Source organism: Lissotriton helveticus, chromosome 4_1, assembly GCF_964261635.1.
Source record: "Lissotriton helveticus chromosome 4_1, aLisHel1.1, whole genome shotgun sequence".
Classification (NCBI taxonomy): Eukaryota; Metazoa; Chordata; class Amphibia; order Caudata; family Salamandridae; genus Lissotriton; species Lissotriton helveticus.
In genome coordinates, this window is record NC_136063.1 from 724,385,406 (window position 1) to 724,401,775 (window position 16,370).

The 16,370-nt window shown below is 43.1% G+C and overlaps 1 protein-coding gene across 2 annotated transcripts in view; it reads left to right on the top strand.

Annotated features, from left to right (window-relative positions):
- LOC144828838 (beta-1,4-galactosyltransferase 6) overlaps positions 1-16,370 on the top strand; it is a 167,883-nt gene that overhangs the window by 73,756 nt on the left and 77,757 nt on the right. For both annotated transcript variants that reach the window (XM_078687371.1, XM_078687373.1), the window contains exon 2: positions 15,505-15,621. In XM_078687371.1, coding sequence (XP_078543497.1) covers positions 15,505-15,621 — 117 coding nt within the window. The remainder of the gene's footprint in view (positions 1-15,504; positions 15,622-16,370) is intronic.

Below are 16,370 nucleotides of genomic sequence, written 5' to 3' on the forward strand. Positions count from 1 at the left end.
TGCATTGACACTATTACCACCAACACTTTGTCTCTGGAGATGCCGGGTGTCCCTTAATATAAACAACTTGGTAAGGAATAGTGTGAACATAGTTTTGTTTGCACAGCATGCTCATGGTGATGGTTGGTTTTTAATAGGTAACGGTCATGTTTTTTCAGTGATATTTTCTGCCTAATGTGATTCATTACTTATTTCCATATTGCTTTCTCTTCATGGTTTTCTCTTAGGAAACGCTATTCCGTGGTTTCCTTCTTTGTCACTTCCTTTCTTATGGCGCTTTTAGTGGGGTTTTTTGATTAAATTCGGCGATGCCCAAACTTTGATTGTTTTTTCATTTTTGGGCATTCTCCAATGACTATTTTAACTGTACATATATTTTGTATTTGAGAGTTTTTAATTGTATTGTTTGCAGCATTGAAAAGTCCTTTGGATAAATCACGTGTCGGCTGACAGTGTGTTTTGTAATTGGATTTTGAGAAGAAAATAAAGAGAAAAGAATTTCTTACGGACTTCCTCCGCTTATTATATTGGACACTACCTATATTATAGTTGGACTAAATTTGGTGTGCCTCTGCATATGTGCTTAACGTAATCTCTGTATGTGACTGCTATGTTGACTCAGTTATTTATGCATGTTGCAAACATATTTTGATTGCAGTGGTTCTGTGAACCCATCTGTAATCTATATAACTAATTATACCTGTAACACTTCTTATGACATAGGTTAAGTACAGCATTAGCGTTGGCACGCGTCTTTTCTGGTTGGAAGTGCATTAGCAGGCAGGGAATAAATGTGTGCAAGTAAAAATAATATGATTTGCATGATTAGTGTAAACAAGAGTAGCAAATATGTGATTATGCCAAACTGAACATCCGAACTGTGTAACCAACAACATAGTTTTATGAGGCATTTATCCAGTGATTCATTTTTTTAATCATCCTTTCACTACATTGAGTCATTAAACATAGGCATCATTGAGCTTACGCTATCACGTAGTCTGTGATTCTCATCAGACATTACTTTCACATTCCATGTTATCTACCGGCACGCAGCACGTGTTTTTACAAACTCAGAGTATTTGCCGGTACTTATTGTAGATTAGCTCCTGATCTGTTTTTTTATATATACTTCACCACGTCAGCTGATCGCGTAGTATGTCCGTTTCCTCCTTTTGTAGGCTTACAGTGAAGTTTACATGGCTACGGACGCTCACGCATGAAATATGCATGCGGACTCTACACAACCCCTTTATATCACCCATGTCTTCAGCGGGGAGGGGGGGTGGTTCTTTTTGTACATATAGAAAGGACATCTGCTTGTACAGTCATCTGTTGCTTTGGGATACCCTTAAAAAAGGAACTGTTTATGTAAGCACTGTATTTGTGTATATGTCAACTGTGTTTTAAGTCCACAATCTTTATGTACTTCGTTTTTGGTATATATTTCCAGTCCATGTTTATCAATGTTGATCTTATAAGAGTCCTGTGGCTTTATGCAATTCAATATGATTTATTGTTCTGTCTACCAATGTATGATCTATGATTTATAATATACCGTATTTTCAAACTCTTGTGTGTTGATGTCCTACATTTGTGGTCAGTACCAAGACGTGATTGAGTTACTAGACCTACATAAAAAATATTTGTGAATGAGTTAAAGTTTGTGTTAGAGAAATACAACTCCCACAGAACCAATTGTTGTTGCTTACTACTAGATTTCCCATGTTCTGAGGGATACTGGGTTACCCCATTATTATTAACAGACTGAAGGGTCAGCAGACTGCATTATATGCCTCATCTCTGCTGTCCCCTCAGCTACATACTTATAGGTGCACAGAATTGCTTCCGAGCAGCCAGCCGGCTGACAACATGGCTGAAGGTGCATTCCCCCCCCCCCCCCCCCTCTTGTGTGCATGTGTGTGCCCAGTTGCGACCCCATGCCAGGGCGAGAGATGTGGTAGTGATTCGCACTCATCAGGGCACAAGTCCTAAAAAAAATAAGTGGGGGGACGCTGTCACCGGAAATGACGTCACGACAGGAAGTGACGTCACGAAAGGTGTTTTACAAAATTTAGCTAATTGCCTCCCCGTGTGTTTCCAAACCCGATAGAACCACCCCCTCCCCACACCGCCCCACCTCACGCCAATGAGCGCAGCCATGCTGTGCCAGTGATCGCATGAACGTAGGGAGGCGAGATGTCACATCCCTAACTTAAATGCCCTCCGCCCCTTCCCCAGAACACCTTCGCAGCTTCCTTGCACTGAATAGAACGGGACTCTGCCATTCCCCAGTCTTCTGTTTCTGTCTCCCCTAACCCTAGTTCCCCCCGTATTTCTCCACCCCCCCTCCGCTTCTCTCTATTCTTCTAACTTCTCCTGTCCTGTATCTGTTGCTCAGCCGGCGGCTTCTTGCGTCCACCGTCCGCACATCTCACCCCCCACCCTCGATTGTCTAGTTCTTACACACCGCCCCACCTCCTTCAAATGCCCATCTGCTCGTGGAATGTGCCCGCCTTACCGCTGCGTCCTCTCTGGGACGAGATCGGAGCTCACGGTGAGCTCCAATCTCGTCCCAGAGAGAGACCAAACAGTGAAGTCCAGCTGTTTAGCAGGGGGGACGACGTCCACCCGGTAAGACCCCTTAAAATAAGTGGGGGGACGCCGTCCACCCGCGTGGTACCCCGACTCGAGCCCTGGTACTCATGCCTTACTTTAACAGCTGCTTGTCCTGTGTTTCCCAGGAATAACAAGGTAAAGCTGTGCTTTTTCTCTAACTCTTTAAACCAGCATTCTTTAAATCGGCTGCCGAATTACAACAAACAGTGGTACAAAGTGCGAGGCAAATTCCCAGCAGGCTACTCCTGTTAACTGTCCACCCTCCCACTTCAGAAGCCACTGAGTTGTTCGATTGCAGCTCTCTTCTCTCCCTTCCCCGTACATAGCTTTTTAGAAAAAGGACAAAAGAAGCCATCAAACTTAACTAAAAAAATAGCCTGGTTTTCTCAGGAAAATGCAGCTGCTGCTACAGCAGAAAACACATCAGGCTGGTTGATTTATTCTTTGTGCTGTAAGCTTCATCAAGATCTTTATCTTGAATTTATTATTAAAAACTCTTGCACCTTTGTAATTTCCTTAGCTAGCTGGTCGCTCTGACCTGTGTATTACTTTCACTCATGAGAGCTTGCAATAGAACTGTACGCTGACTGCCTTGCACAGATATGAGTAATCACTTTAATATGCCCCAGTTTTTGGAGTTCTAGATAGCCTGTCCGCATTTGCTTCAGTTAATGTGACCGATGCCGAAAAAACGGCTAAGTAATATACAGAAATATCCCCTACCGACTTGTAGCACTTCATGAACAACAGAGTATTCACTGTCCTTCGTGCAGCACAAGGATGAGGCTGTTTTGTATTTGGTAAAATGAAATGCAAGCTTTTAAACTCTTGACAGTCTTGGTTAGTCAAATGTGCTGTTTGATCACACTTGTGGTGTGAAACCTGCTTCAATGAGACATCTGGGGCCTCCAAGGCTAGTGTAACAAGCATTAGAAATGCAATAGGTCTAGCATTTTTTTGAGTTAGTGCTATTGGCATAGCTCAACAGCTACCAGACTGAAATTGCCACTTTGCAGGTGCCGAACAGAGCATTGCTCTGTGAAATGGCCTGAAAGCCTAAAACGATGTTGATAGCCTACAAAATAAAAAGGCAGATCAGGATGACCAAAAGAAACGGCGGACATATTTGGATGGCCAACGCAAGCAAACAATGAGTGAAATTGCATGAGCGTGACCCAAGCAAGCAGCGTGGGGAGAATCAGACCCAATGCACAAATAAAAACCCTGTATTTCTAAATGGCACAACAACGAACAAATGGCAGTTCATGGGCATGCCAAAAGCTGATAGAGGAGATAACAGATCTTGCAGCAGCACATGCACGCTGCCTAGGCTCGACCTAAAGAACAGGAGGGTGACGCTTTGCAGCCAAAACCACTATAATCTTGATAACGGTTGTTACACTCCATGTAATCAACACATGTTTCTGTTCTGCTCCGTCCATTCCTATCCTAGTGAATTTTGGGTACTGTAGTGTAGTGCTTCACTATTTGCAACAGAAAGGCCCAGGTCTAAAACATTGTCCTAGCTGATATTTCGCCTGATTGCGTTTTGCTGCTGTAGGTGGAGCAAGAGCCAGTCCTCCTTAAGGAAGTCAAACACCCATCCATGAACTCATACAGGTACCCATCAATTCAAGCATTCATACAGACATTGATCATTCCACCAAACCATCCATCCTAAAGTACACCTCTGCTTCTTAAATGCTCACATTTAAGAAGCCAGTAGCTCCAATTCTCAATTTCTAAATAATCACTCCACTGCAAACAGAAAAACACCTATAGCTCTAACTTTCACATTGCAAATGCTTGTTTTTATGTCTTGCATGGGAGCAAAGAATTGCCGTTTTATTAACGCTCTCTTTAATTACTAGAAGAATGAAACAGATTATGATAAATCTTAAATATTTCAAACTGCTCTACATCTACCCATTCTTTGTAAGCTACATTCTTAGTATTTTGTGCATTTCAACTGTGCTGTAAAACTTGTTTTCGATTTGGCTTTATTCTGCTCTCGCACGAAACGACTCTTGAAATCACTGGTTTTCAACAAGGAATAGCCCCACAGAACACTATTCTACAATGCGTATTTATTATGCAAGCCTCTCAGTAAGTAGCATTCAGTACTCAAACCTTAAAGTGAAACATATTTGGTATTTTTCAAAGCTGTGTTCCCTTTTAGGAATAACTATATTTTTTCTTCAGGAATCCTGTGGCGTAAACATGAATTTCAGTGATTAATGAAACAGAACATTTTTATGACAAAATAATCATTCATTTTAACTTGTTTGACATATGTATTTGTGAAATATTTTTGTTTTCTGCTAAAGACAGAGCCCAAATACCCTACCCAGTTAATCGTGTGGGCACATAAGCACCTTCTGAGCAATGTCCTCACACTCTTATTGTCATTACAACAATCAGTATGTGAGTTTACCATGGAACTTTTGCAAAATGTCTGTGTGTTTTGCATTTTACATTGTAATTGTATTTATATATAGTTTGCTACCCCTGACCAGGCGTCAAAACAGTTTTTCGGTGAGTAGAACACTACTCCAGAACCCAAAAAGGGTTAGTGGTAAATTAGTATAGGGAGATATGATATTAAATTGAGCAGTGGACATGTGTGTTTTGTTATTTGGATTGAAAAAGCATAGTGGAGGGATAAAAGAGGGAGGGGGTTGCATTTATATAGTTCTTGCTGTCCCCGATGAGGTGTCAAAGTGCTTTTCGGTGGGTAGCACGCTACTCTGGAAACCAAACAGAATTATTGGGGAATTAGTATAGGGAAATATGAAATTAATTTGAGCGGTGGACTGTTGGGCTGTTAGTTGGATGGAGAGTTTTTAGTAGCTTGTGATCCATTTAAATGAGAAATCACATGTTTTTGATAATCTGTGAAGCATACTGAATATAATGGGTAAAGTTTAGTGCCGCAGATGCATAATTGGGTAGAAAATGCAGAGTTTCCGATGTCTGATGAATAGAACTCTGCTGGACTCCATTCCTGCCACATACATGCATGTATATATTAAGCTAGAGTGCAGATTTACTCGGCTCAACAAAGGCGCTAATTGGAGTGATGCATTTCACAAACTACAACACAGTCATTCTGTTGCTGGTAACCTACAACACCTCTTTAAACCGAACAGTCTAGATGCACACTTCACAACATATAGCAATTGTGCAAGTCTGAACCTGCTGCTGTATAATTAGACATGTACACAGATTTGTCTTGGTAATAAACAAACACAAGCTGTGTTTTTCTTTTTCTCTTAAGCTGTACTTCCTGGTCAGTGTTTGGTGAGGTATGGATCATACATTGTTAAATAATGCTGTTTTTCTGCGTGCTACAAACCCTTCCAGTGAAGTATCTGGCCTTGACCTATGATTATACCCTGGCGTCTGCAGGCTGGACGTCATATAGTTTTAACACTTCTTGGGTTACTTCTGACCACCTCCTTTCCTTTCCCTTTCAAATGCGTTTCCTTCTTTGGCATGATTTATAGTTGGCGTAAGATCTGCATTGTCTGTTTTAAAAATATTTTTGAAAAATCTCCCTCAGCCATAATATTGATGGATCTGCTCTTTATCGTCTGTAACTTAATGCTATACTTTTGTAGGTGATTTGCTGCTGTAGAGACCAACAAACACTTTTAAAGTAACAAAACTACCAGTACTTGCTAACCAGGGCATTGTGCAAATGTTCAGCAACCGAAAGTTGGTATCACTATGCATCCTTGACTCTGGATTGATGTAGATGAGCAGTCGAGGCTGTAGTAGATGCTGTTGGGCAAATATAGGTACAGTGCAACACTATTATAACAGGTGCAGTAAAGATATACATATATAGCCAAACTTGCAAGTGTACATCGCTATTGTAACAACTTGAAATACAGGATTATATTTATATTAGAAATGGTAACTCAGATGTTGCAAAACACAATTCACCAGAAACCGCGAAAACAATAGTACTTAAACCAGGGTCAAGTACTTGTGCTGCGCACTCTGCATACTGTTTGAAATTGATTAATGATCAGGAGTATCTGCACAATCCTACCAATATGGGCTTAATACTTTACTAACGCACTTATAAAATAGTTAGTTGGTTAACTTAAGCAATGGTGATAAACAATTAATGATTGTGATTACAAGCTGTCCTTGATCAACATACTAGAAAATGGAGGGTCACAGACCTACCATGGGGATGGAGTTACTGTTTAATATTAATATTTACAGTTTGTGACCCTAGAGTTCACCAATAAGCAAAAGTATATCGATACAAAGCAAAAACAATGGAAAATGGCAGATAGTGTGCTCTGTAAGCAGGGGCAGTGTCTTAGAGTGTGAAGAGTGTGTTTACTAGCTCCAGGATTGTAAGCCTACTCTCAGGGTTTAAGGTTATAGCTGTGTCAGTTGCCCAAAATGGGGATATCAGACCATCTAAGTGCAATTGTGGCTGTAGGTCACTGGCTCTCACTGAGGAAGGGATCAACCTCAACAATGTTAATGGCAGCCCATTGTCTGACCCTCACGAAAGTCTGGAAATTAAAAGGCCCCGTGAGCTTCCTTCAGGCCACGCAGGATCTTGAGAAACGGTTAACTGGCAAGCCAACAAAATGTTGGAGTACCGCAATAGTAGCAGTCAAACAAATGACCAGAACTGATACAATGAGAAAGCATACTTACAAGGGAGTCTCCATAAAGGTTTTCCTATACTTGTAGAAGTAGATTTCTTTCCAATTCAATTCTCCTAAATGGTCATTGACCCGATTTCCCATTATAATGCATGCTTGCAACAAAACACTTCTCTGACGGTGTAACAAATGGGGTATACACACACTAGGCAAACTCTTCCCTATGGCATACTTCCTGGACTGCCCAACTGAGATCAAAGGTGATACACCATCCCCTTTACATATGTTTACATACTGTTGCCTTTCGAGCAGTGTGTGGGGACAAATACCCAACCTTCCCTCAGTAACCCTCAGTCTTAACACGTTGGTGATGTTCTCGATTACACCTACAGTCAAACATTTGGTGACAAACCTATTCTCTTCCATACAGGCAGAGATCCCCTCGAACCCCAGTGCTAGAACACAATGGTATATAGAGCTTGGGATAACCCCTTCATTTAAGGAATGAACATATTGCTGCAATCAAATAGGGAAATTGTCTCCAAATGGCAGATTGCGGCTCATTCACTTTAAATGTGTTCACCAAGTCTACCGCACTGCCCAATAGCTATTCTTGCACAAGCCAAGAGCACACTCGGTGTGCCGGATGTGGCAAACTGAAGGCAGGCTTCCTCCACTTTGCGTTGTGGTACCTGGCTTTAGCTGGGTACTGGCATGAGATGGGTACTGGCATGAGATGGGCTGAGTGCTTTCAGAAATAATTGCAGAGGAGCTTGTGAGGTCCCCTGAAGATTGCTCTTCTGGTATAAACCATATAGGTGCCACACACTGAGACTTTCTTATCATTAGCACTGCTGCTAGTTAAGAGACGGGTGTCCTGCACGTGGGGCGGAAAACACAGACCTAAGGTGCGAGATTGCATAAGGGATACAACATTCTGTAATGATAAGCTAGAAATCTATTACTCTAACACCTCCGACTCATCGCCTCCGGAAACTCCATGCAAACTTACCTGTTAAGCCATGATATTGGGAACATTGTGGCTAACTGGATGGAGTGGGACTGAGGGAATGGAATTATACCTGCACCTTCATGCTATCTATATGTGTAGGCTATAAATGTTGGACAATGGGGGGACTGAATAATCGATGTCACAGCGAGAGATGCTGATCCATGTTAAAGAATATAGGCCTGAATCACGCCAAGGTGGATTTAACAGTGGATATATGGTGGAGCTGTACAGAGATCCTCGCTACGCTGATGTTGCTGAGCACTGTATGCAGCATACTACTTGTGCGTTTTGAGTTGTACGACTAAAACCGATTTAAAAAAAAGTAAGATAATTTCTTGCCCGTTACTTCGGCAAGGGCTGGATAACTGCATCTGTGTTCTATGTTCGCATCTCTAGGCTACTTTGGCTTGCTAGGGAAGCGAGATCAGCCACAGCAGAGCTTTGGCAGGTGCCTTCAGGTGCTCAACAACCTGAAGAGTCGCCCCAGCCTGGTTTCTTGTATTTCAGTGATCCCACTGGCATGTTTTTATATTCCGCTCAGATAGCTGAGGATTTCTTTCTGTTGGCACCATACAGTGGCATCTTGCTATCATTATTATTTTCAACAACAAAAAAAGAAAATGTTTGTAAATAACTACTTGTAACATTAATGATGGGTGTACGGAAAGTGTTTGCGAAACATTTACTGTGTGCACACAGTTTTTAGTGATCGAGACCAGTTATTGCAACAGTTATGCTTATAATGTTTGAGAACATCCCAAACATGCAAACCATATTAAACACAAAGGGGCCCACCATCGGCTCCAAGCCCCTCACCTTGATCTCCATGGAAAAGCCAGTAGGCAGTTCTCATGGAAGTAACTGTGCACCCCAACTGTAATTATGCTTCCACCATCCAGAGCCTCTGCAGTGGGGGTTGAGAGAAGGTACCTTCGTAAGACTTTGCTTGCCTCAACAGTACTTACTGAGGTCTTTAGTACTGCTCAGTCAGGATTCATCTAACTTCAGTTTTGGGTATCTCCTATTGCATCGTGGACAACACCCTCTTCTGAAGTAGAGTGGTAAAGGTGTTTATGAAAACTCTTATCTGAAAGTGCCTTGCAGTGGCAAAACAAGCCCCCTACTGGAAATTAAATTACTGTGTTCAGAGCCTCATCAAGGCCTCCATTCAGTCCTATCCACCAGGCAAAGATTCTGTGCCCGTCTTGGAAAACTTCACTGCCAGCAGTCACCTTGGTGAAGTTATTTGCAAGTACTCCTGACTTTTTCCATAAAGCAGCCATTTTTCAGATGTTTTTACAATAAGTTTTCACTCTGGACTAATCCTCAATTTATTTTAAAGATGCCTTTAATCTGAACCTACAGATCGACCTCCCCATCCATGTTTTTTTAGGTCTCGCCTAGGCAGTGTTTGCGTGGTCTCTCTTTGAGACATGCTGTATTCAGGTATGCACTTGAAGCTCCGCCCATCTTTTCAATTGGCCCCTGTTACTGTCCTTTCTAAATGGCTGCTTTTGATTCGTGAATAGGCTTAGTAGTCCCTCCTTAGTATCGCTTTTTCTCCCTTTCTAACCTCCCATGAGGACTGGCCCTTTTACGTGTGTTGTTACTCAGGAAGTTTTATTTAGTCTGTGAGCACTATTTCACCAATTACTTTATCCTAGCTGCTGTTGCCGGAAGCACAATCTTTCCAGCTTCACCCTGCTCACATAGCGAGGCACGCCTTCATTTTTTCTCTTTTCTCTGGTGAGGCTCGCTAAACTCTATTTTTTCAAACTCGTATACTTCTATTAAGCATGCTTGTACCGCTTTACTTGTTATTGCTCATTCCTCTGCATTCTCCAAGTGCAAAATGAAAGCCTATCATCTCGTATCCCTCTCTCGCCGCCCCACAGAACCTCTTACTCTGCTATCCCCACTTACTGCATTTCAAATGCAAAAAAAATTCAAATCTCTTTCAACTTCATTGGAAGGCAAAGTTTTTACTAAACATGTAACTCGAAACAAAAACTTCTTTGCTACATTATTACCTTACAGTGTTTGATATCTGCGTACATTTAGGAGACTGTGTGCTGTAAGCACACTCTTTCCCTCTCACACACTCAAGGCACCATAGGTTTCCTCTGATCCTCCCAAGCCAGCAGCTGCCTGTGCTTCAGCAGAGGGACACACACAAATAGAGGGGGATTGCGGCGGCAAGGGCAGGCGCAGCTGTATCCGGTCCACTGTATCATTCTGGAAGCCCACCCTCATCCTGTCGGGGTGTGGGGACGTAGGAGGGAGAGGTAAGACCAGATAAGCCACAGGGAGTGCAGAGTACCAAGGATTCCCCATGAGAATCGCTGTCCGCACCACTTTGTCTGCCACCGCCGGACACACAACCCAGTATGCAGGCCTCCACAAATAGGCCAGTGAGGTAAGAGAGCGCCTCACACTTCCTCCCGGGTCTACTCCCCTTAGCCCACCCCACCCCCTTCTCTTCTAGTCCGAGGATCTGCTAGTTTAGCTCCTTGAGTGCAGATCTACGTGAAGGATGACTCCTAGAGCTGTTGCCCAGTTGTTTCATTTTAGATGTTGCTGAACTACAACTCCCAGAGTGCACGGTTGGTTATATGAGAACTCAGCACTTGCAGTCCCCAATGACATGGAATTAACTGTCAGTCTAAGTTAGGTGTGCAGTCTGAGATACTGTACCGGGTCCTTGGGAGAAGCTCCATCATTTTTATGGTTGAATGAATGCTGCCTTTATCTACTTAGCACGCGCCAAGTACTACAAACTAGCAAAGCACGCGTAGGACTCATATCCGCTTACAAAACTTTCTAGGACTGTTCCTGACGCTACGTTGGTAGGTCGCCAGTCCTGGGTTTTCTTTTATTACGTTATTTACAAGGTGTGGTAAATGGCGCGCAACTCGTAACCATGCCCTAAGTGGATGTGTGTTTAAAATTCCAAGCATGTTTTGTGCGCTTGGCTGTGACGCCAGGTTGACTGAGGGTTCACACAGAATTGGGGACATTTACCAGTCAGGCTGTGTTGCTAGTGCAGTTGGCTCAATGTAAAGAAAAAAATGCTCCATATCGAAGAATGTAATAATTAGGGTGTCAAATGAAAGCTCCAACTGGAATGTGCGTGTCCTACAAATATAGGGTGGGGTTGTAACAATGTGTGTTGTGTTTTTGGCCTTTGTATAGCATCACCCATGTTATTGTGTTCCAGCACATTCTGTGGCTTGGCGCTATTTCCTGCGGGCATTGGAATGCCACTGAAATTGACAAACCATTGTTTGAAGATGTATGTCTTTTGCTTGTGTTAAAGTAAAATAAGTGCTGCGATGTGCAACGATGCCACCCTTACTGCAGCGCACAGTGCCCTCAATTTGATTCCTCCAAAATACATGAGCTAAAACATATTTTCTGCACCTGATATTTTAGCTGCCCAATAACGGAGTGGTGCAGATTGGTTAACAAACAGTCGTTCCATATTTAGTGTACAATATTCCTACATAAACACCACAGGACAACGTGCACCTTTTAAATAATAACTACAAAAAAAACACACTGTCATTTACAACTCCAATACCTCTAACTTTAACAACTGCAAGACCTATTGCATTGCAAATGTTTGTTTCCTTTTTGGTGTTGGAGTGGAGATAACACCTTGGATTGTCAAAAGGTGCTTGAAGGTTAATCTGGATGACACCAAAGTTTTCTGACAGTTGGATCAGTTTTTGTGCCTTTAAACAAGGCCTTGCTTGCTCGGTTGCCTCAAGCCTCCCTCTAGCCATCCTGGACCGACCTTAACAGAACAGTCGGAGACCACCCTATCATAGGATGGCTTTTATTTGTCAGACTTATAAGGCAGTGACGTGGAAAATAATCGGAGGTTATCTACCATGTTGAAATAAGGTGAGCGCCTTTCCAACCATCCTCTATTTTATTTGCTGTAACAATGTTTTTGTCGTCATTGAAGCATCTGAATACGAATGATCGATACTGGAGAAGCGGTTACATGGTCTGTAATCTAATTTCTCAGTGTTTTGTATCATTCACAGATTCACGCGATCCTTTATTTTGCACCCTTCCACATATGGCTAGAAGTCTGTGCTGTGGAAGCCCATGGGACCATGGAGCTCAAAGCTTCTAGAACTTACCTTGAAGTCCAGAAACTAACTGGGTCATACAGCGAGATGTATGGACTGCACGTAGTTCGGTGTTAAATGACTGTTTATTATCTTGGCTGTTTTAGCAATTTTCATTGAGGATTCCCAGACAGGTGGTTGAGATTAAAGAATGATAATCTACGAAAGATACCACAACGGGAGAACTATAGTTACAGTTAAGCAGCTTTTTCATCTTGACAATCAATGGAAGAGGCTGCTCTGATCAGCTGTATCAGGTTACTTCCTCCTGCTTTTGAATTTAAGAAAAAATGTGGCTACTGTATACCAAACTTTTTACACTGTAATGGAGATGCAACGCACCACTTGTGATGGATGTCATGTGCTGTGCCTCTGTATACTGAGGATGCTCTTCTGTATGCACATCCTTACCTTCTGTATGCACATCCTTACCTTCTGTATGCACATCCTTGCCTTCTCTTCTGTATGCACATCCTTAGCTTCTCTTCTGTATGCACACCCTTTCCTTCTCTTCTGTATGCACACCCTTTCCTTCTCTTCTGTATGCACAGCCTTCGCTTATCTTCTGTATGAACATCAATCAATCAATCGACACTTGTAAAGCGCGCTACTCACCCGTGAGGGTCTCAAGGCGCTGAGGGAGGTGGGGAGGGGAGGGGGGGAGCAGCTACTGATTGAATATCCAGGTTTGAGGAGTCGCCTGAGGATCAGCAGGTCCTGGGTCTGTCCTTGGTGGATGAGGAGGGTGTTCCATGTCTTGGCGGCGAGGTGGGAGAAGGATCTGCCGCCAGTGGTTGTTTGGTGGATGCGTGGGACGAAGGCAAGGGCTAGGTGAGCGGAGCTGTCGGTGTAGTTGAGGCGCTTGTTGAGGTATGCTGGTCCGGCGTCATGGTGAGCTTTGTGTGCGTGGGTGAGGAGCTTGAAAGTGAACCTCTTGTTGACGGGGAGCCAGTGTAAGTCCCTCAGGTGGACGGTGATGTGGCTATGGCGGGGGATGTCGAGGATAAGGTGTGCAGAGGCATTCCGTATGCGCCGTAGTCTCTTCTGGAGTTTGGCCGTGGTTCCTGCATAGAGGGTTGCTGTAGTCCAGACTGCTAATGACGAGGGCATGGGTGACCGTTCTTCTGGTCCCGGTGGGAATCCATCTGAAGATCTTGCGAAGCGTACGGAGGTTGTTATTGCAGGAGGATGAGATGGCGTTGACTTGTTGGGTCATTGACAGAGAACAGTCCAGGATGAACCCCAGGTTGCGTGCGTGGTCGGTGGGTGTTGGCGCAGTTCCCAGCGAGGTCGGCCACCAGGAGACGTCCCAGGCAGAGGGGGTGGAGCCGAGAATGAGGACCTCCATATTGTCAGAGTACAGTTTCAGGTGACTGTTCTTCATCCACTCGGGGACTGTTCTTCATCCATTCGGCGATGGCCTTCATCCCTTCATGGAAGTTGGATTTGGCGGTGGGTCTTTGGTGAGGGAGAGCTTTTCTTCTGTATTCACATCTTTACCTTCTCTTCTGCATGAGCACCCTTACCTTCTCTTCTGTATGCATACTGTAACCTTCCCTTCTGTATGCACATCCTTACCTTCTCTTCTGTATGCACACCCCTGCCTTCTGAAACCTAGATAGAAATTGATGGTTTCTACATGCCTCTGGCTTCACACTTCTTTTTTTAGGTCGAGCCTAGCAGCGCACATGCGCTGCCTGCGAGGCTTTTTGTATCTACTCTGTGTGGGTCTGACTCCTCCCTCACATTTGATTAGCTTTTCTGCGTGCCTTTCTATAATGAAAGCATGCAAATGGCTAAAGGTGGGTGCATGTCCCACCTCTTTTGAAATGTTCACTCCAACGGCGTTTTCCGTCGGGAGCGAACAGCGGCGCGCAGGCTCCCAGCTCCAGTGACTCCTTGTTTATTTCCTGCTTTGCATTAGGAGCACTACCCCCACCCTCTGAGTATAAACACAGCGGTTCCCTCCCCCCAACCATTCCGTGTGCATCGAGTGAGGCCACACAAGCCCCGGTCTCTCACAGCAGTGTTTATTTTTTATTTGGGTGATGGCTTGTTAAAGAGGTATCGCGTTTGTATGACAGACGGTGCACAGACCGTGGCGATTTCAAAGTACAAAACAACCATTTGAGTCTTGGCGTCACTTTCAGATATGGTGATCTGGGGCAGTTTACAGTGCTTAGGGTCTTTTAACTTTGTCGACTTCAGAATTCTTTATTGCACAAGTTAACATATTTGAGATTAACGCGCCAAGCAGCCTGGCTGATGCATTCTTGCAACAGAGTTTTGTTTCCGTCTTCTCACCTTGAGGTGGTAACTGGGATGTATTAAAACATGAAAGCACTGTGTGATCTTGTGTAAACATGAAAGAAAGGAAAATGTTAAATGCTTTTTAAAAGAAGTATATTTATTTGTTAGTTTTCATTGTCTGTTTTGCGTTTTGGGATCCTAGTATGTGTGTGGTATGCACACATTCTTGGGAGATCTTTAAAAAAGCATTTGCAATAGGTCTCACATTTACGAGACTTTGAGCTACTGATATTGTAAATGAAAAACCTTTTATCTATGTGATGGTTTTGAAAACCGATAAATAAAAAGCATTGTCATTTACAATGCCAATAGCTTAAAATCTCGTAAATGTGAGACCTATTACATTGCAAATGCTTGTTTTCTTTGTTTGCTTCCTTTCTTGCTGTGGAAGCAGAAACTGTATCTCATCTTAAAGCTCCAATAGCAAAACTGCTTGCCATGCTACTCTTTAATTAATATATTTTAATATCTTTCAATAGAGTAAATCTTCTGTTTTGGACTGTTCTTCCCAGCTGTCAATATGAAGAAAGTATCGTTTTTTTCTTGAGTGAATAAAAAACTCTGTCTCCAATTTTAAAACTAGATTTTAGTAATTGCACCCAATTGTATGTGATGGGGAGTGTGAGATTCTTACGTGTCTAGGGTATCTTACAGTCAGTTAATATCATTTGTTTCAGGCAGCATTCCCAAATGCATGCACAGCCAACCGTCATTGTTTCCAAACTTGAGAAATTGAAGTTTTTGTGTAAAGCAAACCTGCAAAAAATAAGTGCCAATTGCTTTTGTCTTTCAGCGAACACCTACCTCTTTATGGTCCAGGCTCAAGGCATCATGCTGAGAGATAATGTAAGGACCATCGGGCACATGATAAGATTGTACACCAACAAGAACAGCACATTGAATGGCACAGGTAAAAAAAATCAAATCTTTTTAAATTTGTTACTTTTCTTTGGAGCACTAGAACCCTCCAGTGCGGTTTATTGAAATGAAGGCAGAAAGTGTTTCTGCCTCCTTGTGAAGTATCTGATGTTTTGAATTGTAGATATCAAAACTTGAATACATGTTCGGTGGGTGGCGGGGATGTATGAGCACTACCAGTATAGAGCAGTCTGCCTTTTAGGCTCGGGAAGTGTGGTAAGTAAATAATTAATTACCGGTACTATTTTTGAATACATTATTAATAACAGATAGCTCAATAAATAAGAGGCAGGATCCGATGTATCCGAGTCGAACGGGCTTTATTCAGGCAAAAGGAAGGGACAGGATCGGGACAGCCTGAAATAAAATAGAGAGGCAGCTGCAACGTTTCATCAACAGTACAAGGTATATATAGTAAAACATCACAATTACATTACATACAGTAGGCGTAACAAGTGACAAGCGTAAGATAAGAACACATGGGCGTGAAAAGAAGGCGTGCACTGGGCGTGCACGTAGACATGTGATGAGAACGTCACAGAAGTGTCATAAAGTGGGTGGAAACATGGAGGGGGCTACCTGAGCAGCTGGGACCTTTAACCTAGTGGTGCGCGCAAACGGACCATGACGTGTTACCGGGGAGAACTGGGGGCTATGACTTCTGCACTAGAAGAGGAGACTAAAGTCTGCGGTGTCAGGACGACATGTACCTATAGCATATCTGGTATCTGGTGTTTGGAG